General features: G+C 60.1%; 1 protein-coding gene across 7 annotated transcripts in view; it reads left to right on the forward strand.

Annotated features, from left to right (window-relative positions):
- The window catches only part of MAD1L1 (mitotic arrest deficient 1 like 1), a 318,559-nt gene that overhangs the window by 60,429 nt on the left and 234,491 nt on the right, over positions 1-23,639 (forward strand). For all 7 annotated transcript variants that reach the window (XM_028091876.2, XM_088016764.1, XM_028091878.2 and 4 more), the window contains one exon: positions 108-194. In XM_028091876.2, the coding sequence (XP_027947677.1) occupies positions 108-194 (87 nt within the window). The remainder of the gene's footprint in view (positions 1-107; positions 195-23,639) is intronic.

Below are 23,639 nucleotides of genomic sequence, written 5' to 3' on the forward strand. Positions count from 1 at the left end.
GGTCTGTGACTCATGGGTGGCTGGCGTGGTCTTGGCGGCCGTCCGGGTGCAGAATGAGGTCCCCCCCAGGGAGTGGCTGCCACTGACATGTGTTCTTGATCCCACAGGACCCCGGAAGACCTTTCTAGGTTCATTGTTGACCTGCAGCAGCGAGAGGTGGCCTTGCAGGACCGGAACAACACCGTCACCAGCAGGTAGGCCTGGCGGCCCGGGTGTGTGCGGGATGCGTCTGCTTTGGAAAGGAGCCCAGAGCGTGTGTGTCCCCTGGGCGTGGCTCAGGAGCGGCTCCGCTTCACTGTCCCTGGGCCTCGGCCTGAGTGAACGGGAGAGGTCAGTCTGGAGGGTGCAGGGTGCCCCAGCTTTCAGCCCCGTGACAGTGACTGCTGAGGCGGCATGGTGCGGTCATCCCTGCCACGTGCCAGGCCACCTCTGGTGCTTGGGGGCCACGAGGAGGACATGGGCCTGGATTGGGGAACCCTGTCTTTGCTGTGGCGTGGGCTACCAGTGACCCCCTGATGGTGTGGAACCCAGCACCCAGGGGGCAGCGTGTGCATGTCCGTGTACTCAGGAAGGTCCCCACAGAGGAACAGAGATCGGGAAGACCTCGCCTGGGCTGCACACTGAGGGAGGAGTCCCCTTCCCTGGCGGGAGGCCCGGAGGCCAGCAGCTGTGTGCCTTCTTGCCCGCTCGGTGTTAGGTCTTTCCTCCCAACCCCGTGAGATAGCGGTGCTCTGTCGTCTCGCTCATTCCTGACACGACCGCGCAGGGGAAGCGCTTGGTCCCACAAGCTGCCCCCATTCCACACCTCAGTCATGAGGTCCTGGCTCCCCAGGCTCCCTGTGCTTTGGCCCTGGTTGTCCCTCCACACCCCACACGCGTTTGCAGATTTGCTGGAATGACTCACAGTTCAGGAAAATGCTTTATGTGCAATCACCGGTTTACGGCCAGGGTTGCAATCAGAGCAGCCAGATGGAGGAGATGCCTGGTGGGAGGGCTGGGGGTGAGAGCTTCCCTGTCCCCCCGGTGCACCCCCGCTCGCAGCACCTAGGTGTGTTCCGCGACTCGGAAGCTGTCTGAGCCCTGCTCTGGGGGATTTTAGGGAGTTTCCATGGTTGATTAAGTTGTTAGCTGCTGGGGGAAGAGCTCAGGCTCCCCCCAGTCCCCCACACCCACGGGGGCGTTGACCTGGAGGTGGTTTATTGCTCCGGCCCTGCCTGCAGTTGCCTCTTTAGCTCAAAAGGACGGCGGGTGACAGGGGCTTGTTAGGAGTCACACATTGCCCCGCTCACCTCAGAAACCCCAGGGGTCTTAGGAGCCCGTTGCCAGGAAAGGGAACAGAGAGCAAGTGCTTCTCCTTTAGGCTGCCCCTGGGCTCTCCCGGGTGGTCTGCCTCCTTTCTCCAGGGCCGAGTAGGTGGCTGCCCAGGCTGTGGGCGACACATCCGCAGGCCAGAGCAGAGGCCTTTTTCTTGAGTCTCCTCTTTGGAACAAGGAAGCCTTTCCTGGGACCCCACTGCCGGCAGACCCCCGACCAGCCTCGTTGGCCAGGGGCAGCTCCAGGCAGGATGGGCTTGCCCTGAGGCTGCGGCCGGCCCGCTTCGCGCTGGGCTCTCCGAGGGGCGCACAGCTGAGGGGCTCTGTGAGCAGCCGGCCTCTGCCTTCTGCGGACATAGTGTCTTAAGGACTCATTAGTAGCCAGAGGGAAGGATTTCTTATTTTGGGGCTTGATGTCACTTTGAAAATGGGCTTTTAGAAGCATCTGGTTATGTTGGACATAATCACATCAATTTAGCTCAAAAACCTCAGACGATAAAATTGTCTTTTGCTTTCAAAGCTACTGTCAGATGAAACGGGTATTAAAAGTGATTTGAAATTAAAGCTTTTACATTTTTCCAGACGATCTTCTTCACTTTACTTTGCATTTGAAGCAGAACGAACCGTTAGAGGGAAGGAAACTTGCCTTCGTTTTTCTCAGGCCAAACCGTGAGGGGGCGGGAGGCCGGCTTCTGTGTGCGGGGGGGCGGCGGCAAGAGCGGCTCCGTCCGCAGGGCCCCAGCAGCCCTCTGGCTAGCGCCTGTGCGCGGAGCCGACCTTCCCATCTCTGTTCTGGCAGCAGCAGCCCCCTGCGGTGGCACCCTGTCCCATCTCCCTGGACCCTTGGGGCCCCTCTGGGAGTGAGGGTGTGGCTCTGGCACCCCCGAGGGCGAGCTGTGTGCCGCGGCTCTTGTGCAGGAGGTGAAGTGCGCTGGCCCACATGCCTCCACTGGGGCGACTGGCCTTTCGCAGCGCGGCGTGGCCCCGGGGGAGGGGCCGGAGCCGTCACCCCATCCTGCAGAGGAGAGCTTGGGTTCAGAGGGCCGGAGGGCTCAGGTGAGAAGGGAGACCAGGCAGCTCCTGCTGTGCTCACGTGGGACAGATGGCTGGGCAGCCCCTGAGGAGGTGGCAGGGACCCTGTGACGCGAGGCCCTTCCTGACCAGCACGGAGAGGGCTTGCGTGTCCGGCGTCCTTCACACTGGCCAGCTGTTGGGCAGCTGCGGGTCCCGTGGGCCAGAAAGTGATGTGGCCGTTAGCCATGGCCTTCTGTGTGGAGGGCCAGGAGCCGCCTTCATTCCTGCACATCTTCACAGGCGGGTGAGCAGGAATTGAGGGCAGCTGGGAAGAAGCAGTTGGCTAGAGGGCGAGCACGAGGGGTCCGGGCAGGCCCTGGCACAAGGAGGGCGCTCCCGCTCACACAGAGCAGGGAACCCAGCGCCCCGAAGCCGTGGCCCAAGGCGGGAGAGTAGGTCTCATGGGTTTGGTCTCCAGGCATTTCTTCTGGTCTGTCCCTTGCCGGGTCCTTCCGTGGTGGCCTCCGCTCAGGCACTCTAGCTCATTCAGGGAAGGATCTGTGCTGCGCCTCGCCTTGGGGAAGGTGAGGGGAGAGAGCAGACTTGAGCTACTGGCCGGCCGCCCCCTGGAGCGGAGCTGAGCTGAGCGTCCCCACGCCTCGCTGCTGGTGCCCCTGGTTCCGCACTGCCATCCGCCCGAGTGGGATTTGTACCTTTCTAGATATTTGTGCCCAGAAACTTCTGGAGGCTGCAAGGCCAGTGGTGGCGGGGGCTGTCAGGTGGGAACCTTCCGGAGCCTTCCAGGTAGCAGGGGGGTGGAGGTGTGTTCTTCTTTCAGAGGGTGGGGATGAACCTCCGTGTTAGCTTTGTGCACATTTACCTGAGTTCCAAGCTCTGATTTCCCCCGGTCGGAGTGGGGCTCGTGTCTGTCATGAGGATCGTTCTGAGGGTGCAGCGAGATGTGATTCTGTGCCCCATGGTCGGTAGCGCCCCGGAGACGCTGGTGGCAGGAGGGGGTCTTTCCGAGAACCATCTGTGCTGTGGGGCCAGGAGGCGGGCGCAGGTCTCTTTGGCAGCACGGGGCGGCCGTGGGGCGTCCTTTCCCCCACGGGGGTGTTGGGAGCCCTCAGGCCAGGCTGCCTGCCTCGTCCCTTGCACGGTCGTGCTTGGACACTCCAGGGCTTCCTCGGCCGCTGCTGCGGCGGGTTTGGCAGCGTGTTCAGACAGGAGCTTGATTACAGCCAGGGACCTTTGTCTTTTGTCATTGTGGCCACGGATTCGGTTTTCGTTCTCGGAGCCTGGAGGCTCATACGCTTCCGCCCCCCGGATGCGTGCTGGGGATGTGGTGACTGTGGAGCATCTGGGTGCGTCCTCTGTCCCCGTGCGCCGCCTTGGTCCTCGCCGGGCCTCGGTGAGCGTTGCACGGTCCCCAGGGCCCAGCACTCCATCCGCATCCTGCTCGCTGCTCGCAGCCGGCTTCTGGAGCCAGGCCGTGGACGGGAGGCTGCTCTCCTTCGAGGCCCGGACCCTGGCAGGCGGGCGTCTGTCAGACTGCGACGTGCTCTGAGGGCATCTTGAACGAGAAGCAGGAGATGAGGGGCAGCACCTTGTGGGGCTGCACCATCCGGGGTTGCTGTGCTTTGCCAGAAACGAGGCCTCACGCTGGAGAGCACGTGACAGAGCGGAGCCAGGCTCTGGGGTGCGGGTTCCCCTCCCGTACGCATGGCGACGGTGGCCGTGGCGGCAAGAATGTCTCCGTGCTCAGCGCCTCGCACACAGGGTCTCCTCCGAAAGCCCGCGGTGGGTGTGGCCATGTCTCCCGCGCGGCAGAGACGCCTGAGTCCCTGGGAGACAGCTGTGGCAGCGCCATGTGGCTTACCTGAGTGTGGAGCCCGCACCCCTGCCAAGTGCTTGACGTGGCTGCAGAGGGGCCGCTTCTTGCTCATTTCTCTGCTGCGGTGGAGACGTGGCTCGTGGGCCCTCCGTGCGGCGCAGGGCTGGCCCGCCGTCCTTGGTGAGGACTTAAGGGAGAACCTGCCGTATAGGTGAGTGGGGAGAAAAGCAGGTCCGGGGGAGCTCTTGGCATCTCTGGCTGCCCCTGGCCCTCGAGAACCGGCCCCGCACCCGCTGCTCTGCACGCTGCTGCTGGTGGGCCCGTGGCTTCGGGCGGATGAGTCCCCGGGGCTCCGGGCTGCACCCAGAAGCGCATCCCAGCTCCGCTTCAGGCTGAAGCTCGCATTTGCCTCTTCTGGGTGAGAGCTTCCTCACAAGAGCCCTTGGTCTCCGGGGTCGGGGGTCACGAGCCCTGACATGCCTGAGGTCCCAGTCTGGCCGTGGACTGCCCACGGGTCTTCCCTTGCTGCCGCCGTGGCGAGCGTCCTGGGCCGTGACTAGGGATGCCTGGGGCCCCTGGGCGGCCTTTGGAGGAGGCCGCTGCTTGGCGAAGGGGACTTGAATGAGTGGTGGGAGGGCAGTCCTCGCCCATGCCGCCCATCCCCGTCTCCGAGAGGTGGTGCCCTTGGCTGTGCGTCTTCCCGGCAGCTGGCTGGTTGATGGGTTCTCTGTCATCCCCGAGGGGGAGTTAGGATCAGTGTACCGGTCATAAGTCTTCATGTGGCTCTTTTCCTGCTGTTTGTCCGCAGCATTTAGGCCGTCCTCCCAAACCGTCTGGAGTATGATTAGGCCTTGTCACCTTTGTCACCGTGTCTGTGTGAGTTACGGTGCTCTCAAGCTGTCCTGAGGCCAGCAAGGCCAGTGATGGCCACAGAAGATTCATGATGACCGAGGACCTGTTCTCTGTGCATCGGGGTGGAGCTCACGCTGTGCTTGGAGCGCCGGCAGGTCTCTGGCTCTAGCTCAGGCTGGCCTGCCACCGGGTCGTCGTATGTCCTTGGACAGAAGAATCAGCCTCTGCCTGGCTTGTCAGGATGAAGATGGTGATAACTGTCCTGGCACCGTTGAGCGCTAAGGAAGGAGGCTCTGTCAGCATCGGGTACCCGTGCCTGGCGAGGGAACAGGGCAGGAGCGGCCTCTGGGATAGTTGAGGGCACGGTGGTGTGAGCATCTCCTGTGTGTGGCCAGAGAAGGCCTGGAAGCGGCTGGACGTGGGGTTGGTGTGCAGGACAGTGATGTCAGGTGGGAGAACAAGCCGGGGGTTGGTGGGGTGGGGGACAACCGTGAGAGCATGAGCAATGGCATGATCTTCTCTGTGTGTCGATGGAGGGCGACCGGGAAATTACTTCGGACATGGTGTGTTGAGGAGCCCATGAGGCCAGAGAGAGGTTGGAGAGGTTGTGGACGGTCAGAGACGTAGGCGCTCACGGTGTCTCCTGCGGACTCAGTCCTGGGCCTGTGGGCGCCCGAGCAGTGCCAAGGTCCCGCATGGCCTGGAGCCAGCTCGACTCCTGTTGGCGCTCCCACTCAGAACTTCAGCATCTGTCCCGCGAGGCCTGAGCTCTCTGCTTGGGGCTTCTGCTCTGATACATGCTGGTCAGCGAGGTGGCCCTGGCGTGTGCCTGCTGTGTTCCTCGCGTGCCCCTGCTCTCGCGCCCAAGCGCCAGGACGGTGGAGGACGCAGGTGAGAGGCTGCTCAGCATGTGTGTGTTGGCTGAAGGAATGAACGAAGCACCGACTGCAGAGGCACAGTGATGGACTGCTGACCGGGTGAGCCTTGTGGGACGGGCGTCTGTGCCGGGCCAGTCACAGGGCCGCCAGCTGGGCTCTGGGTGCCACCTGCTGGGCTGGCTGGAGCGCTTCCTCTCACGAGGCGGGCCCGGCTTCGCCTCGTGCATCTGTGCTCCGTCCACCCTGTGCCGGGCTCCCAATTTCGTGGGCTCCCGGGGGCTCCATGATCACCTGGCTGATCACCCACAGCTGTGTCCCCCTTTCCAGGTCTCACGCTGGTCTTAGCTGTTATTGTCTGCAGGAGCGGGTCCCAGGGCTTTTCAGCAACGTGGACCGGGGCCCTGCCAGTCTGGCCAGCTCCCGGGGCTGCTCAGTGTGAGCGGGCTCCGGTGGGAGGTGTTGAGCCAGCCTGTGTCTGAGGGCTTGTCTTCATGCATTTCTTGGTGGCAGTCCGTGATGGGGCTTCTGTTCCAGAGACACAGGCATGTGGCTGTGAGCTCGGTGACTCCACAGACCAGCACCCCTTCCCCAGGCCGGGCCAAGCTCCATCAGCTTCTCCTGGTCACGCTGCTCACATGGCGTGAGGCCCAGAGTCGTGCTGTGAGCATGCTGTGAGCATGCTGTCTTGGCCGTGGGGGCAGCGAGACCCATGTCGCTGTCTCTCTGGAGATGGGGGTTGCCCAGTGGGTGAGGTGCACTGTCAGGGGCTCACACTTGGCGCTTTGTCCCTGCCCCTTACCCCCTTTATTGGAGGGAGTAATGAGATCTTGGGGAAGCTCCAACCTTTCTGGAGCCTGCGAATTAGTCACAGTGACATTTGTTCTTGTGCTGACTGTCTCCTGGGGCCCTTGGGAATCTGTGAGGGAGTTAGTGCTTGTGGCCATCTTGCTCAGTTGTTTACTTCTGTGCAGAGGTCAGAGCCCAGTTTTCTGCTGTAGACCATGCTGTCGGTCTGGGCAGACACCATCAGTCTAGGGTAGGTGGGCCATCTGTCTGGCGTAGACCGCGCCTTCTGTCTGGTGTAGACCGCACCATGTGGGGTAGCGGGCCCTCCGTCTGGCTTGGGTCAGCCGTCTGTGTCAGACCGCACTGTCTGTCTGGTGTAGACTGCACCGTGTGGGGTAGCGGGCCCTCCGTCTGGCTTGGGTCAGCCGTCTGTGTCAGGTAGACCGCGCCATCTGTCTGGTGTAGACCGCACCATGTGGGGTAGCGGACCATCCGTCTGGCTTGGGTCAGCCGTCTGTGTCCCGTAGACCGCGCCATCTGTCTGGTGTAGACCGCACCATGTGCGGTAGCAGGCCATCTGTCTGGCTTGGGTCAGCCGTCTGTGTCAGGTAGACCGCGCCATCTGTCTGGTGTAGACCGCACCATGTGGGGTAGCGGGCCATCTGTCTGGCTTGGGTCAGCCGTCTGTGTCAGGTAGACCGTGCCATCTCTCTGGTGTAGACGGGCCCTTTGTATGGCTTAGGGCAGCCATCTGGCAGGACTTCCTGCAGTGCTGTCCTCCGTCTGTGCGGTTGAGTCCCATAGGCCCTGGCCGTGTGTAGCCATTGAGCCCTTGAACTGTGGCCAGTGTGGATGAAGAACTGCGTGTGTAATGTAACATTAAGTTTGGTTAATGGCTTCTGTATGTGGCTGTGTGGCCTTAGTCCAGTGTCCAAGGTTCAGTTCTGCCACCTACCACAGGGACCAGTTCTTGAGGGTCTCTGTCGTCTGTTACATGGGGACTGTAGTAGGTGCAGTAGACGGTTTGGCACCTTGTGGGGTCGGTATGAGCATTAGCTGAGATAATATACCTAAGTCCCTATTTCGGGTCCTCGCCGATGAGGCCGCGGTCAGTACATGGCCGGTGCTGTTACCGTGTGCTCCCAGCGTCACCGGCAACCCTGTCATCCTGTTGCGATGATGACAGTCCTGGCACATAAGAACTCATGACCTTCTGGGTGTTCCGTTCCACAGGGCCCTTCCTCTGTGCTGTGGATGGTCGCTCTGGGTCTGGCCACGTCCAGCCCCCGTCAGCCTTCAGGGTGTGGTCTGGCTCCCCTGTTACTGGGCCGTGCCCCTGCGTCTGCTCCCATTTCCACCTGTGTGGGGGAGGGGGCCAAGGGAACGCTTCGGGCTGGCCGGGCTGCAGTTGGAAGGACGCCATTCTGTGCGAAGCCCCCAGCCCCTTCTGATGCTGGCTGCCCTTCTCCCGTGGCCCCCACGCCCTGGTCCCTCCCCCAGCTGCACTGGGAGCAGCCTGAGCTCCAGACCCTGTGCATTCACGATTGTGCTTCGTTCCAGCACGGGCTGCCCCTGGCTCGGCAAGGGTTCCACGGGCCAGGAGTCAGACTGGGCGCCGCACTCGTGGGCGCTGCACGGTGTCCAGCTGCCGTGCCTCAAGTCTGCGTGTGCGGCCCAGGGCGGGGGCCCCTCTGTCGGCCGCCATGACTGGCAGTGTGTGCTCCCCTCTTGCACTCCGCGGAGCTCCTTACGCCCCCCGTGTTTGTGAACCCAAGGCTCTCCCGCCACTGGCCACCATTTCCTTCAGCTGACGAGGATTCGCGGCAGCATTTCCCACTCTCTCTGCCTTTGCCATCCATCCATATAGCCCTCCCTTGGCGTCTGGCCCCTGCTGACCCCCACCGCCCGTTTCCACCGCCTCTGCCGCACGGGCCTCCTCCAGCAGCAGGACGCGCTGTCCCCACCGCTGTCCCCGCTGGCCCCGGCACCGTGCTCAGGTCTTGGCTGAATTTGAATTTCTCTGTGGCTTCGACTGACTCCCACCTCAGGGAGGCTTCCCGTTAGATTGTGTGTCACGTCAGTGTGTCTGAGTCATGCGCTTGCTAGTTTTGATAAGGAAAATCTGTGTCCTGAGATGGCCGCCGGAGCCAGCGCGAGTCCCAGGCCTTGCCCCGGGGCTCTTCCGGTCCTTCTCCCCGCCCTGCTTCCGGCTCCCTGCTTCCGGCTCGCACCAATCCGGGTCCTTCTCCCCGCCCCGCTTCACGCACGCGCCAGGAGTGCCAAGTATGCGGAAGTACAAGCGCATACATTGCCGCCTGTGTGCTCGGGGCTCAGACTTTTGGAGACCACTCTCCTCCGAGCCCGCCGGCGTTAAATGAACCTCCTGTCCTCCAAGATCTCCGGGTGCCGCTTGGTTCTTCCGTCGGGCGATCCAGTCCAGGTTCTGGAACAGTTTAACTTGTCCCTGGCGCGGGGACCGTGTCTGGTGGTTGGGGCCACCGCTGTGGTTCTGGCCAGAACGGCCTGGAGCGCGCAGGTCTCACACATTCATCTGTCCGTGGCCCTCACGACAGGTGGTTATCTTGGTTCTGCCTGCAGAGCGCACCCAGAATGTAAGTGGTGGCCCTGCGGGCACTAGCTGCATCACCGCCGCCTTGCTGTGAGGATGGCCCCAGCAGCACTCCCTGCCCCGTGGGGTCTGTCTGCAGAGGGGCCTCTTGAGATGGGTGTCAGACCGCCCCTCGGGCGGCCGCGGGGGTACGGGACCTTCTGGGGCGTTCTGCGTCACTCTCCAGAAGGGCCGTGCTCTGTTGCTGCCCTCGGGGCCTTGCCGCTCTCACCTGCCCTTGTCACTGTCGTGTCACCCCTCCCTGTGCCCCGGGCCTCCCTTTCCTCATGCTTCTCACCTGTGTCGGGAGGCCGCGTGGCTCCTCTCTGTTCTAGAACATTCCAGCTGTGCTCCCTGCCAGAGGTCTGCTGCTTCTGGTCTTCGTGACGGCATCTGCGTGTGTCCACCCTCACCTCCTCCTGTGGGAGAGGCCGTCCCCCCGGCTGCCACCCTTCCCCTGCCTCCGGGTCTTGTTTCCGGGCTCTGCCGGGCCCCGATCTGATGCGTCGAGGGACTGCTTGATGTGTTTATGGTGCATTTCTTCGTCGGAGTGTAAAGTGCACGCGAGCGCAGGGGCTGTGAGCACAGGACCCGTGCCCAGCATATGTTTTTTGAGTGAAAAATAAGTGTCTTTTCCTCTCTCCCTACGACACGCCGTCAATTCCCTGAGCCGCGGTGTCTCCGTGGGTTCTCATGTCCTCATCCCTGCCTGGCGAGGCCTGGGGGGTCGGCGGGATACCCCCTGGCAGTCCCCCTGTCCTTGTTCTTGCCGGGAATAGGGGGCAGATGGGGCCTCACTCACTGGTGATGCAGGAGCATGGACTGGGGCCTCCACTTCCTGCCATTCCCTCATTGACCCCACCCTCTCCGAATCCACGGCCTGTTGTCCAGATGCCGCAGCCATGGAGGGGGATGAGTTGGCCCCGGGCCTGCCCACAACTGGCCTGGCGTTGGTCCCCTGGCTGCTGGCACCCCATCTTGGCGGTGGTGTTGCCAGTCCTCAGTGCAGTCTGCTCTGCCTCCCATTGCGGCAGGTGGACAGCTTACAGCCATTCACGCACCATCCATGGGAGAGTACGCGTTGCTGCTTTGTTTTATACTGAGTGGTGGGTTTTATAATCCGTTTCATGGCAGCTGGGAAGGCTCTTCGTGCTCCAGGTTTATGGCTGGTGTCCTCGGTGCAGCTGTGACCCGTGGTGTCCTTCTGTGCAGGTGGGTGTCATCACCGAGATCACGGCTCTGCAAAGCATCACGTGCTTTACCCTGGGCTACATGAGACTCCACGAGCGCCGGCCTTGAGCAAGAGAACACGATGGAGGGCGGGGCCGGGGGGAGTGTGTACGCATCTGTACGCGTGTGTCCAGGCGCACCTGTTCTCGTGCTGATGTAGAGGCTCTGAGAAGGAAAAAGGTGTTGTTTGGAGAGAGACATAGTTGGTTCCCGGCCACGAGGCGGATAGGGATCGTTTCTAGGGGCAAGTAGTTTTTGAGTCAGATCTGGCCAGAACTGTGAAAAACAACAAAAACAATTACCTGAGAACAGCATACGTGAGGGCTGAGGGTGGCTGCCTGCCCGGCCTGCTGCATGGGCCCCTCACTTCTGTCCCAGGAAGACCTTGGCTGGAGTCTCCTCCAGCCCCTGGCCCACAGACTGTAGTCGGGTGCCGAGTCCTGCGTGTGCAGCTGAGGGGCTTCTGGCTCTGGGGACCCTGCCTGTGGTTTCTGTGTCTTGCTTCTGTCCCCGACCATCCCCACAGTCACCCGCGGGCTGACCCTAGCTGGATGTGTGTCCGCTAGGGTCGGGGAGCCTTGGTGCCCAAGCCAGATTGACGACGGGGGAGGTAGGACCTGAGTCTCGGCCCTCATGGGTCAGGGCTTTCTGCACAGGCTTCATTTTCTTTCTATCCCGAGCGGGGTCATGACAGTGGCTACTTCCTAAAGCGGTGGGGCTCATGCACGCACCGAGCACGGCACCCGGCCGGCTGTCCGCTCAGGACGGTCTCGTGTCCGGCACGGGCATGCTAACACGGGCCTGCCTTCTTCCCTCAGCTGTGCCATGTGGGCGGAGCCGTGGCCGCGACCCAGTGCTCTGTCACCGGAGGGGGCGTTGGGACGGGGCCCTCGAGGCAGTTGGGGCGGAGCGGGATGTCCGCGTGGGACAGCTGCCCTCCTATTGCGCGGGGTCAGCCTGGTGGCTCCCGGCCAGCCGCTTGGCTGCGCCTCACTTTGCTGCTCAGACCCCTTCCCTTCTTGCTTGGCTCCTCTAGCAGCAGAGAGAACCCGGGAACCCCTGTGACTGTCACGGCTGAGTGGAGGGACCCCGGGCCTTCCCGCCGTCTGGGCCCGAAGGGCACTGGCACCTGCCTGCAGTGCCCGTGTTCGGACGTGAGGTGGTGCCCGCGGCACTGGCAGCCTTCCTCCCGCGCAGTCCTCCGAGCCTCCTCTGTGGCCTCCCCAGCGGGAGTGCTGCTACCAGGCCTGTAAGTTCTGTGGCCACTTAGGGAGGGTGAGGGAAGGGGGGTGAGAGCGCGAGGGCTCAGCGCTGGAGCTGAGCTGGCTGCCGGCTTCTGCTCGCTGCTTCTTGAGCAGCAGTTTCTGGGTCTTCTGGTCGTCTCCTGACCGGCGTTGGTGAGACCCACGGGGCGGGCACCTCGAGACCTCGTGGGTGGGCACAGGCCTTCCGCTGACGCCTCTCCAGCTCGGCCTGGGATGTGTGGGAGCCGCCCTCGTCATCTGGACTGTAGCCGTCTGGCTTCTGTCTCTGAGACCAAGCCCCCCTCTCCCCTAGGAGAGAGCCCATTCTGTCCGGGGCCCCGAGGGAAGTCTGGGCTCGTTGGCAGACATCGCTGGGTTTCCTGGCGGTGCCAGCCTGGCACAGGGCAGCTGCAGGCAAAAGGGCAGGTCTAGGAGAGTGGCTTCGGGCGGGCGAGTCTAGCTCCTGGGCCGTGGACCGTGCTGTTTAAAGACTAAGGCTTCTGACAAGCTGGACGGCTGGCCCGTGCTTTGTTGTAAGAGAACAGTAGTTCTCACAGGTTGTGTGCGTGCAGGTGTGGGGTGGGCAGAGTGTAGGGCAGAGCGTGGGCAGAGCCATGGTCAGCGCCCTCTGGGGGCTGGAGACCTTGCTGGCTCCTCTGCCGTGTGGCCTCCGTGGTGTGACCTCCTGAGTCATCACCTGGCTCCGTAAGCGTATAGAATCAGAATCACCCGTGACATTTAAATGCAGGTTCTGGGCTAGCAGGAGCCGCACCTGCAACCAGCTGCCAGGACCACAGTCGTGGAGTAGCCAGAACTCCCACTCTGCCTCAGTTCCTCGTTCTGTCAGCAGAGAGAGGCCTGGTCCCTGCTCTCTGCTCAGGGCCTCATCAGAAGGTCCCTGAAGTCCTGTGAGCTTCAGGGACAGAGAGCGGCAGGGTTTGCAGTAGGACCACTGGCTTTGTTGTGTTGGGAGTCATCAGCATTGTGCTTCTGGGGCCCTCCGTTGTGGATGCACTCAGGTGTGCTGCCTGGAGGTGGCGTGCGTGTGTGTGTGTGTGTGACCGCAGGCCCTGCCAGCTGAGGTCTGTGGCCGACCTCCAGGCCCTTTGCTCCACATGCAGACCTGATGGTTCTGAGCCTCCGGATGGACTCTGCTAGGCGCGTCCCTCCCCAGCTGGTGTGTACTTGCATCCCCTGCTTCTGGGCTGGCAGGTGCTTGGTGCTCCCGAATCCGAGGCTTACCTGCTCTGTCCTTGGGAGACAGAGCCTGTCCTCACTGGGCTGTCCCAGCTGAGGGAGAACTCCACCCCCTCTCCAGGCCCCTTCAGTGCGCCGTGCACTGAGAACCATCTGATGGTTTTGAGAAGGTCCCCGAAGTCCTGTGAGCTCCAGGGACAGAGGGTGGCCCTGGGGCGTGTGCAACTTGAGGTTGTGCAGGCAGGGACACGAGGTTTGTGTCCGTGGCGCTGCAGGGGAGGGAGTGATAGAGTGCTGGGTGCGGGCAGGGCAGGCAGAGTGTGGGCAGGGCAGAGTGTAGGCCGGGCGGGGGGTGGGGTGGGCAGGGCTGAGGTGGGCAGGGCAGGGCATGGGGTGTTCATGGCATGGGGAGGGCAGGGTGTGGGCACAGGGCAGGGTAGGACAGTGTGGGCAGAGCGTGGGCATGGTGTGGGGTGGGCAGGGCAGGGTGAGGTGTGGGCAGGGCGTGGCGCAGGGCAGGGTGTGGGCAGGGCGTGGGGTGGGGTGGGCAGGGCATGGGATGGGGTGGGCAGGGCATCAGGGCAGGGCATGGGGTAGGGTGGGCAGGGCATGCTATGGGGTGGGCAGGGCGTGGGCGCAGGGCAGGGTGTGGGCAGGACGTGGGGTGGGGTGGGCAGCGCATGGGATGGGGTAGGCAGGGCGTGGGCACGGGGCAGGGCTCTGCTGCTCCTCTGGGCTGAGCCATCCCGTGATCTCTGCTGTGGCAGCGGGCTCGCCTTGTTTCTCGTCAGCAAGAGGAGATGCCATTAATACTTCACGCCCAGACTGTTTTCTTACGTGTTTTGCATTTCCATATTTAAAATGGAATTTGCATATTCATGGTCTTTTAAATAAGTTTTTATTGTTCAGGGATGTGGAAGTGGATAAAATGTGAAACTCCTCCTTTTATTCAAGCGCTGGAAGGAATTTTCATCCCCCAAATGAAATCCGTTTCTGGGCGGTTAGTTCTATAGCTGTCGCTGTAGGAAAATTACCCTGGAAGCGAGAATGTCCCGGGTTCAGGTGGCTGTGCCCTGGGCGGAAACTGGGCGGGGTGGGGCCCTGGCCTGTTCCCCAGTCTGCAGCCAGGCCCAGGCGTTGTCCCCCCCTCCCCCCGCCCCCGGTGGGGTGTGGCGAGGGACAGGCACCTGCCCTCTCCCCTCAGGTCTCTCCCAGCTGGGACCTTGCCTTCCTCCGGGAGCCGGGACGAGGTCACTTGTGTCCCAGTGGAGGCAGAACATCGGGTAGACAAGGCTCTGGGTTCCGGAAGGGACTGAGCCCTTCCCTGTGGACCTGGCAGCCTCACCCCCCTGGGCCAGGCACCCTCTCACTGCGCGTGGCGGAGGTGTCCCGTCACGGAGGCCTTGTGTCAGCTGTGGACGCGGGGCCAGGGGTGGGGCCCGGGGGAGGCAGCAGCGACGTGCCCTGTGCACGGCTGCCAGCCTGGGATGGGGACAGAGCTGGCTGCTCTCCCCGTCGTCCCCTCTGCGGGGAGGCGTTATGGCAGGGATGTGTGAGGTGCTGGCCTGGGGCTGGTCGAAGATCTGCGGGTATTTTCATGTCTCTGTGTTTGGGCCAAGCTTCCGGGACGTTTGTGTTGGGGGGAGCTGAGTGGAGACCCCGAGCGCCGGTAAGCAGTGGGGCACCCGGGATGCCCTTGGCTTTGGGGTCTTGCGTGGAAGCCAAGCTTGGCTCCTGGAGAGGAGTGGGTGCTTTGGGGCCGTTGAGGGCTTCAGAACCCACAGAAATGTGGCCGCAGTGGCCTCCCCTGTGGTTCGGTGTGTTGTGGAGGAGCCAAACAAGGGCTTTTTGGAGTCCAAGTAATAGAGCCGCAATCTTGGAAGGTCCTTGGAGCAGCCGGGGAAGACTGAACTGGAGCAGGGAGGCTTTGTTCAGCTCCGACCTGGGTTGCTGATGGAACCAGCCCGGAGCGCAGAGCTTCCTGCTCATTGGACTTTTGATTGTTTTAACATGACTTTTTTTTGTCTCAGGCCTTGGTAAGTAGCACACAGGCCTAGAATGCACAACGATACACTTTACAAGTGTTGGTATAGTCAGACGCACAGGGCAGAAACTCAGCAAAGCCAGAAATGAGGTCTTACCGTGTGTCGTTTTCGTCTCTGAGTATTGCTGAGCATGAACCTGGGACCAGGCAATCTCTGCGCACAGGGTTGCCTGCACGGCTCTGTTTCAGTGAGGCTGGGCTGCTGAGGACGGTGGCCACCCTCCTGTCATGGGGAGTGCAGTGAGCGCCGGCTGCTTTTGTCCGGGTGGCCATCCCCACGTAACCAGGACTCGTGGATACAGCGACAGAAGGTACGGGTGTTGGATCTCCCCACACCGAGACCCTCACCCTGTCCCGTACTGGAACATGCTTGGGCTGGGGTCTCTGGCTGAAGGGACCTCATGCAGTTTCTCCCTGTGGCTGGTGGGTGCTCGCAGGGTGTGTCCTTCATCCCGCCAGCCTCTGGCAGTATTTGAATGATGGTCTTTCGTGGCGCTTTTCTGATGGCTTCCATGTGCTCAGGGCAGGCACAGAGATGGGGCCGGGTAGACTCCCAGGGCCACAAACCCTGTGGCCAAGGACTGCATTGGCTGAGGGCACAGGGGACCCCAGCGCACACCTTTGTGGGCCAGCCATGTCTACAGACCTGTGACCTTGGGGTGGAAGGGCTGATCTGTGGGCTGGTGGGTTACCAGCAGGTCTTTGACCAGCCTCAGGCCAGCACCTCACACATTCCTACAGTGGCCCCACTTGCTGAGGGTGTTGGGTGACAGCCCTGAGCTCACACCAGGGGGTCGTTATAAGTCATGCTACCCGGCAGTGGAACCAGCTCCTGGTGTGCACTCCCCACGGCCCCAGCTTAGGCTCACAGCCACCGTGTAGGGTGCTGGCAGGGCACCGAGCAGCATGATCGTCACTCACAGTCCTCTCCTAGTCTACAGGGGTCTGACCGTGCATGTGGGAAGATGGGGCTGAGGCACTCGCTGTCTGTCCTCGTGCTGGAACGGTGCCTTGGTGATAGGGGAACCTGGCTGTCTCACCTGGGGCCAGGCTCTGGGGCCTCTTACTGAACACTGAACTCAAGACTCTATGTGCTTTCATTCCATCAGGTTCTCCATCACATTCTCTGTCTGGACAGTCAGGTTGATGCTCCCTGCTTTGCAAGTTCATTGGAGAACTGGAAATGGTGGGGATCGTCGAGCCTGTGCCGGTGCTTCGTGGGCAGCCTCCATGGCTGTCCCAAGCGGGGTTTGTGGTCTCCGGCCGTATGCTGGCTCTGCCCCATCCGTGGCAGAGGCTTGGTTTCGGCTTTCCTGTGGTGTCTTTGAGGCCCACTGTGGTCCTCGCAGCGCTGACTCAGCCCCAGGGCTCCGCGATGTTGGGATGGGGGGGGTGGAGACGGAGCGAGGGGACATGGACATCGTTGGTGAGGCCCAGTGGGCCGGCCCCCAGGGGCTTCCTCGCCTGGGATTTGACTTTATCTTCAGAAGTGGGAAATGTGACTTGGCCGTTTATGTCCCAGGCCCTCGCCTCTCAGTGTAGTTTTTCCTCCCTTTTGTCAGTAAGTCTTTGTTTTAACCTCTGCTTGCTGCAGTGCTTCCCCCCACGGCTGCTTGGTCACAGCCGCAGGGGCCTGGGACACGCATGCACCTGCGGGGACCCCATCCGCCTCCCGTCCACTGGGAGTGCTGTGAGCTGGGTGGCCAGCCTGCACAGAGATGGCCAGCAGGACCACTGTGGGGAGCTTCCCTCGGGGGGGACAGCCTGTCTCAGCCCTTTCCTCCTTCCAGAAGCCTGGTTCAACTGCCCACGTCCTCTCAGCTCCACGGCGGGGGCTTTTTAAAACCAGAGGCTGTGACGTGTTTCCCTCCTGCCCTCCAGAAACTCTTAGGTGATGTTGATCCCTCAGAGCTGCTTTGGGGGGCAGTGTGGCGCAGGGCCAGAGCAGAGGGGGCACAGGCCTGGTCTAGTCCCGGCCCTCACCTCGTCAGTGGGGCGAGGGCAGCGCGTGTGGTCCCGGACAAGGATGCACGTGCCCGTCTCAGCACCGATGGCGGCTGCCAGGGCTGTGGCTGCACTGGGACCGCCCGCCGCCCCAGCTCCAGGCCTGCTTGCGTTCCCTCAGTGGACGCGCCAGGCCCCTGGGGTGCAGTTCGGAAACCCTAGCTCAGGAGCATGCTCCTGTTTCCAGGTTCAGGGCCGGGAGTCAGCCTTTTGTGTTGGGGCCTGCGAGGGCACTCGGAGCACACCTGGGACCCCAGGAAGGCTGGACTTTTCCTGGCTGAGGTTTGTAGGTGTTTCCATGTCCCCCCCTCAGCTGGGGAGAGGCGGTGTGGGTGGGGTCCTGGTGCTCTGGTTTCTGCGGTGGGGGCTGGGGTCAGAGATGCTTTACAAGTTGCAAAAAGGGAAGGAGAAGGAGGCATGCAGCGTTCTGTAAGCCCTTAATTCTGCCACGTGGTATTGCTGCTGGAGCAAAGGGTCGCCCCGTCTCCTCACTCCCAATAAGAAATGCAAAGAAATGACCATTTGCAAGGCCATTTAGGTCAAAGGGCGTGCCTGGGTGATCTCTGCCCTTTGAAAGCAGACAGATCTTCTTTATTGCCTCCCACCCCTCCAAGGTGGTATTAGAACGGAGATGTCCCTACGGTGGGACAAAACTAGAAGCCAGTGATACCTGAATGTTGTTTATTGTTGGTGAAAAGCAGATAGTGAGAGAATCTTATGGAGCCTTGAAACTTGTTCCTTGTCTCTTTGGAAGGATTCATGTAGACGCAGCCTCCACCCCTGCCCGCCACCCCTGCCCACCACCCCTGCAGCAAGAACCAGAGCAGGTGGTCAGGCCTCCTTGACTCGCCATCTGGTGGGGCTGAAGGGGGCTCCCACTTCCTGAGCCCAGGGCCGCCGTCTGGGCGGAAGAGTGGGGGCTCCCGATGACTTTGTACGAACTCGGTGAGCCGTGGAGCCCGCCTGCTGCTGGCTCATTTTAAGGAGCAAGCCCAGGAACACACCTTTAGATTCTCGGGTATAAGCGCAGGAGAGCAGTTCTCCGATGCCAAAAGGTGATGTCAGTGCACTTTTGTGCTTTGTTTGGCGACGCATTAAAACCTGCTCAGCCTGGTAGCCTAGCCCGGAGGAGGTATAGAGAGATGGGACGGAGCTGAGACGGTGCAGGACACGGCCTGGGGGGCCTCGGGGTCTGCTGTGCACACTTAGCTCAGGCCGGCTTGTTCAGGAGCAGTGGCCTGTGGAAGGCATCGTTCAGCACGCCCATCTGCTTGTGCCTCTGAGCGGTCTCGCTAGATCCTGCTAGAAACTGGATAAGATGGGGGGCGGGCAGAGAAGCATACACCGATGATGCACCACGAGGGCACCAGAGACTTCACATACATCATCGTCTTCGCTCCCTCCACCGCCGGCGCCCGGACACTAGACCCAGTCCCCGCATTGGGTCCGTCTCACCGTCACGTGCCTCCTCCAGGTCGGAGTTTGGCTGTGAGCTCAGGTGCGTCTGGGTGCAGAACCTGTGTGTGCTCATCAGTTTGCCTCTCGTCGGGCACTGACCTTTCATGCTGGGTTAACTGTAGATCGCTCCTCAGGGTCACGAGACCCTTCTTCCTGACCCTTGTCTGATACTGAGGCAAAGAAGTAGTTTAGCAGACTCAGGAGGAAGAACAGCAGTGATTTCGTCATGCGTGGCCAGTGACGGTCAGTCCGTTGTCGGGCGTGGACACCTGTTGCTACCTGATTGCTGTGGCTGGTGCCACAGACCTTCTGGATGAAGTGAGGAGTAAGCCCTGCGAGGGAGGAGCTTTCCTCCTGCCTTGGAAGAGAAGACAACAGCGAGGCATGAGAGAACCGGGAAGGCGGTCCCGATCTTGTCCGTAATTCCCAAATGCCAGGATCGCACAGATTCCCACTTGGCTGCTTAAGAATTATGTGCAGGGAAATATCCTGAAGATGTAGATTCTTGGGATGTCCCCTCCAGAGGTTCCTAGTTAGGACTCTTTGCTAACTACACATTTTGTCTGAATTAGCACACTGTTCCCTCGTGTTGACCATAAGCGTGCGCACGTTGTGATTGTGCATTGGGGGGTGAGAGTCCAGATGTTGTCTGGCCGAGGCCGGACTCCTGCCCACGCACACATATCAGAGGTCCTAGCCCCCACTCCAGCAATGCTCTTGCTTTGTCGTCTTAAGATTCCTTTATGCTAAAAAAATTCTTGAAAGCAAGGAGCTTTTGTTTGTAGGGGTTCTGTTTTTCAATAGTCACTGTTTTTGGAAACTAAGTTTTATAAAAATTACTGGCAACATGCTTATAATTTCATTAAAAGAAACTCATCACGTCTTAACAAATGTATTTTCTGGAACAGTAAGGTGTAGTGAGAAGAACAACATTGTTTTACATTTTTGCACATCTTTTTAATGTCTGTTACTGGATTCTCGTATCTGCTTCTGTGCTCAGTCTGTTGTCCTGGACTATTCCAGCTGGAATATATGAAAAAAAAAATCTGGCCTCATACAGGTCTGTAGTTGGAAGGAGGAGGACCTGGAAGGTCCCCACAGCATCTTGGTGCTCAGAACTCATTGTGGTCGGTGGGGGGAGGTTTGGAGGAAGTGGTGCAGACTGTTGTCTGACACTTTCTGTAGCCAGTCTTGCCTTTCCGTGTGGTGTTTCTGTGAGTTTAGAGGGCATTTTGTGATGTTTCTCCATCTGAAATTCAGGAGTACCAGTCATTGAACATCTGGGAAGACTTCCCTGGATTGGTTTTTCTCGGGAAGGTGTTATTCCTGCATACCCCAAAGAGGCCTGTTTTGCCACACATTGGGGTGTTTGAAGGAGGAGACCTCTGTTTTTCTGTAGCAGAGTGGATTTTCCTTGCAGGGGTCTTTGTCTAGATGGTTCCTGTGGAGGGCTGGCTGGGCTTGAGATGGCTCCCACTGGGTTTCTGGTGAAGTTACGACGGTGGCCGCCTTAAGGCGCTCTCTGGAGTGCAGTGGGACGGCTGTGTGGCTGAGGGGGCTGAGGCTTCTGGGCCAAGAACAGTCCTCAGTGAGAGGATGGGGCCTCCTCAGACACAGTTATAACTGCTGAACTCACTTGAGCTCTTTGGTGACTGATGCCGTTTAAATGGGCAGGTTTTTCTTCTCATTGTGCTGGAGAGCTGACCTGTAGTCAGATATTTCTAGCTTTCTTTCAAATAAGAAGCTAGTTGTTTTCTCACCAAGATTGGGAACAGGTCAAGGATGTCCACTTTGACTTCATGCTGGAAGTCCTGGCCGATGCAATAAGACAAGGAAAGGAAATGTGTACGGTGGGAGGGAGGAAAGAACACTGTTGGCAGATGACGTGATTGTCTACACAGAAAATTCCGGAGAATCAGCCAAAGGACTCTTAGGACTCCCCGCCATTGTAGCAGGGTTGTAGGACGCAAGGTTAACAGGACGACGTCCCGCACGCTCCTGTATGCCAGCAAAGAGTGACTGGAATGTGAAGTTGAAAACCTGCCATTTACATGAGCACCGAAGAAGACAGGCAGGCAGGCTGACTTACGGATGAGTCTGACGAATGTGGACAAGACGTCTGAGAACCACTCATCTTTAATACCACGAACCTACATCGACGGAGACAGTGCGGTGTTGGTGAAAGAAGTGGGTCAGTGGAACAGAACCGAGAGCCCAGAAACAGAGCCCATGAATACAGTCCGACGAGCTTTGACGGAGGGGCAAAGGCAGGCTCCTCAACACACGGTACTGGGACTGTGCGGAAAATGCATTTCCACGCAGACCTCGCCCCCCAAATTAACTCACAATGCATCATAGACCAAAGAGTAAAATGCAGAACTTTTACACAAATCCTTGAAGGTAACAGGAGCAGATCTGGCTGACCTTAGTTTTGGCGGTGACTTTTTAGGTAAGAGATCAAAAGCTTAATCTACGAAAGAAAATCTTAATAAGCTGAAGTTCGTTAAAATTATAGACTTCTGGTCTATTGTTAATGGAATGAAAAAATAAACGGTAGTCTGGGAGAATATGTATCTTGACAGGGGACTGTGATCCAAAATCTACAAAGAACTCTTAATATTCAACAGTAAGAAAGCCTGATTACAAAATGGGCAGACACCTGAACAGACACCCAACACAGAGCATCTGCCCACAGGGAACACCCACTCGGGAAGATGCTCCACATCATGCGTCCTCGGGGACACGCAGAGGAAAACTGAGGAGACGCCACCGCCCCCCGTTGGAACGGCCGCGGGCCAGAACACGGTCAGCACCAGATGCTGGCGGGATGTGGAGCAGCGGGGCCCCTCGGAGCAGCAGGGAATGGCGCGGCCACGTCAGGAGGGGCCTGTGGTTTCCTACAAAACCAGCCACGCTCTTGCCATGCAGTCCAGCGGACGTGCTCCTCGGCATTTACCCCCAGGACGTGAGAACGTAGGTCCCCGTGACACCTGCGCGCGGATTTTACGGCAGCTTTATCCACAGCTGCCCAAACTGGGAAGCGACCAGGGTGCCCTGGAGTCGGGGATGGACGCACACGCCGTGGGCCGTGCAGACGGTGGACTGTGACTCGAGTTCTACAGAGGAGTGAGCTCTGAAGCCGTGGAGGAACCCGACACGTGTGTTCCCGAGCCGGCTCCGGACTGTGGGATTCCAGCCGTGGGGCGCTCCCGAAAAGGCAGGACTGCGGGGGCGGTAAACGGTGGGCGGGTGCCGGGGGCTAAGGATGGGGGGGCGACTGAACAGGGGTGTCTGGGGCAGTGAAATTGTTCTTTTTGACACAGGTGTGTATGTAACATTTTACATTTGTCAGAATTTTTACAAAAGTGAACTGTAAACTGTGCACTCTAATAACGTGTCAGTATTGGTTCGTCAGTTGGATCAAGTGCAGCACACTGGGGGGAGCCCGGTGGGAGACACATGGGAACGCTCTGATCTCCGCTCAGCTGTCTGTAAATCTAAAACTGCCCTAAAAAATAATGTCCCTGGATCTAGAACAGAACACAGACCGCGTAAGATGGGCCTGGAGAAAGAGCTGTCCCAGTGGTCAGCGTCCTGGGACAGACGTGGATGGACGTGTCCTCCCTGCCCAGCCTAACTTTGTGGCGGCGTGGAGCCGAGAGGGTTGCGCTGTGTCAGGAGGTGCGAGTCCAGGTCTGTGTTCGTGAAGGTGCACCCCTTCACCAGCCTCTTGGAAGCACCTGGCAGCCCTGGAGTCCCGGGCCCTGGTTCCAAGTGGGGCTTCCGGCGGAGGTGGGAGGGCTGTTGTGACTGCCAGGGACTGTTCTGGGGGAAGCAGGTCTGTTTCTCGGTCGGTGAGGACCTCTGTGCTTCTCGGCCCCACTGTGACCGCAGCTCTGGGAGCCGGGTGGGTGGGGGGTGATGAAGGTGGGGGCGCGGGGGGCTGGGTAAAGGGAGCCCCTAGAGGGCTGGGACGTGTGGGAGGAGGCGCACCAGGGTGCTCTGTAGTCACCCCAGATCAAAGTAGGGGTCCCAGCCAGAACGTTCCAGGCCACTGTTTGGGAGAGTGAGCTGGGAGACCTGAGCCCAGGGACAGGGCTCAGCAGGGAGGGAGACACGGAGCTTTGCATTTTAAATTGCTTTAAATTCCTTTCAGTTGAACAGTCTTCACTGGAATTCCTTGTCTGTTTCTATTGGAGAGCCAAGGATGTTTTTTAGTATTCTCTCATTTCTATGCTCTGCTAATTTTATTATCTTTCCATATTTTCTTGCCATAAATGTAACAGATTTTATTATGTTTAAGCCACTTTTAATATAGCCTTTCATAAAAAGCCAGAGCAGTGAGGGGGATTACGTGTTGCCAGCCCTCAGAGCGCTGGTCCCTTGCATTTTTAAGCCTTTGGGCCAGGACTGTCTTGGAGCCCTCCCGAAATGCTGTCACGCGCTGGCCCCAGCACAGGCTCTGCTGTGTGCATGCACCTGGCTGGCTGGGGGGGTCTTCCCTTTCAGAAGCTCACAGTGCAGTGCGAGAGAAAAGACCTGTGCAAGCTCCTCTTTGGGAAAATGGGGAGTCCTGGGGAAGGGGGTGGCTCACTCTGTGTCACCCCTTGTGGCTCAGGGTGATGGGCTTCCTAGGCTGTTCTCCCTGTGTCCTGTCCATGGGCAGAGACTTGCTTCTTAGTCTGGATGCACCTCGGTCAGACAAGAGTGTTTGCACAATCGCCTGTGGATGGACTGTGTTTGGGGGGCTGGAGGAGACAGCAGGGTGCTCCCGCTGGGCAGTGGCCCAGATCGCGGCTTGTCCCTGTGAGCCCTGAGCCCCCGCTGCGGGGAGGTGCCTGGATGCTGCCTGTGCGGCTGGTTCAGGGCTGCCTGGACCCCTCCGCAGGGGCGACCCAGGCTGCACCGGCTGCTGCCCGTTCCAGAGGGCTGGGCATGTCAGCTGGGAGAGCCGCCCCGCGGGTCACGCCTCCGGGTGTTCTTGATTTTCCCCTTGCCCTGACCCCTCAGCGGTTGTCACCATGTGTCTGCGCCCTCTGGGAAGGTCCTGGGCTCTGCAGGCAGCGGTGAGTAGAAGTAGCCACGGCCAATGGTCCCTGGTACTTCTTTGTCTGTCACTCTCTGCTGCACCCCGTCCTGTTGCCCGCCTCTGCTGGCCGTGTGGACACCGGCAGGCC

Source organism: Eumetopias jubatus, unplaced genomic scaffold (assembly GCF_037043125.1).
Source record: "Eumetopias jubatus isolate StellerSeaLion01/CBP00866 unplaced genomic scaffold, mEumJub1_p1.0 scaffold_12, whole genome shotgun sequence".
In the NCBI taxonomy this organism is placed as follows: Eukaryota; Metazoa; Chordata; class Mammalia; order Carnivora; family Otariidae; genus Eumetopias; species Eumetopias jubatus.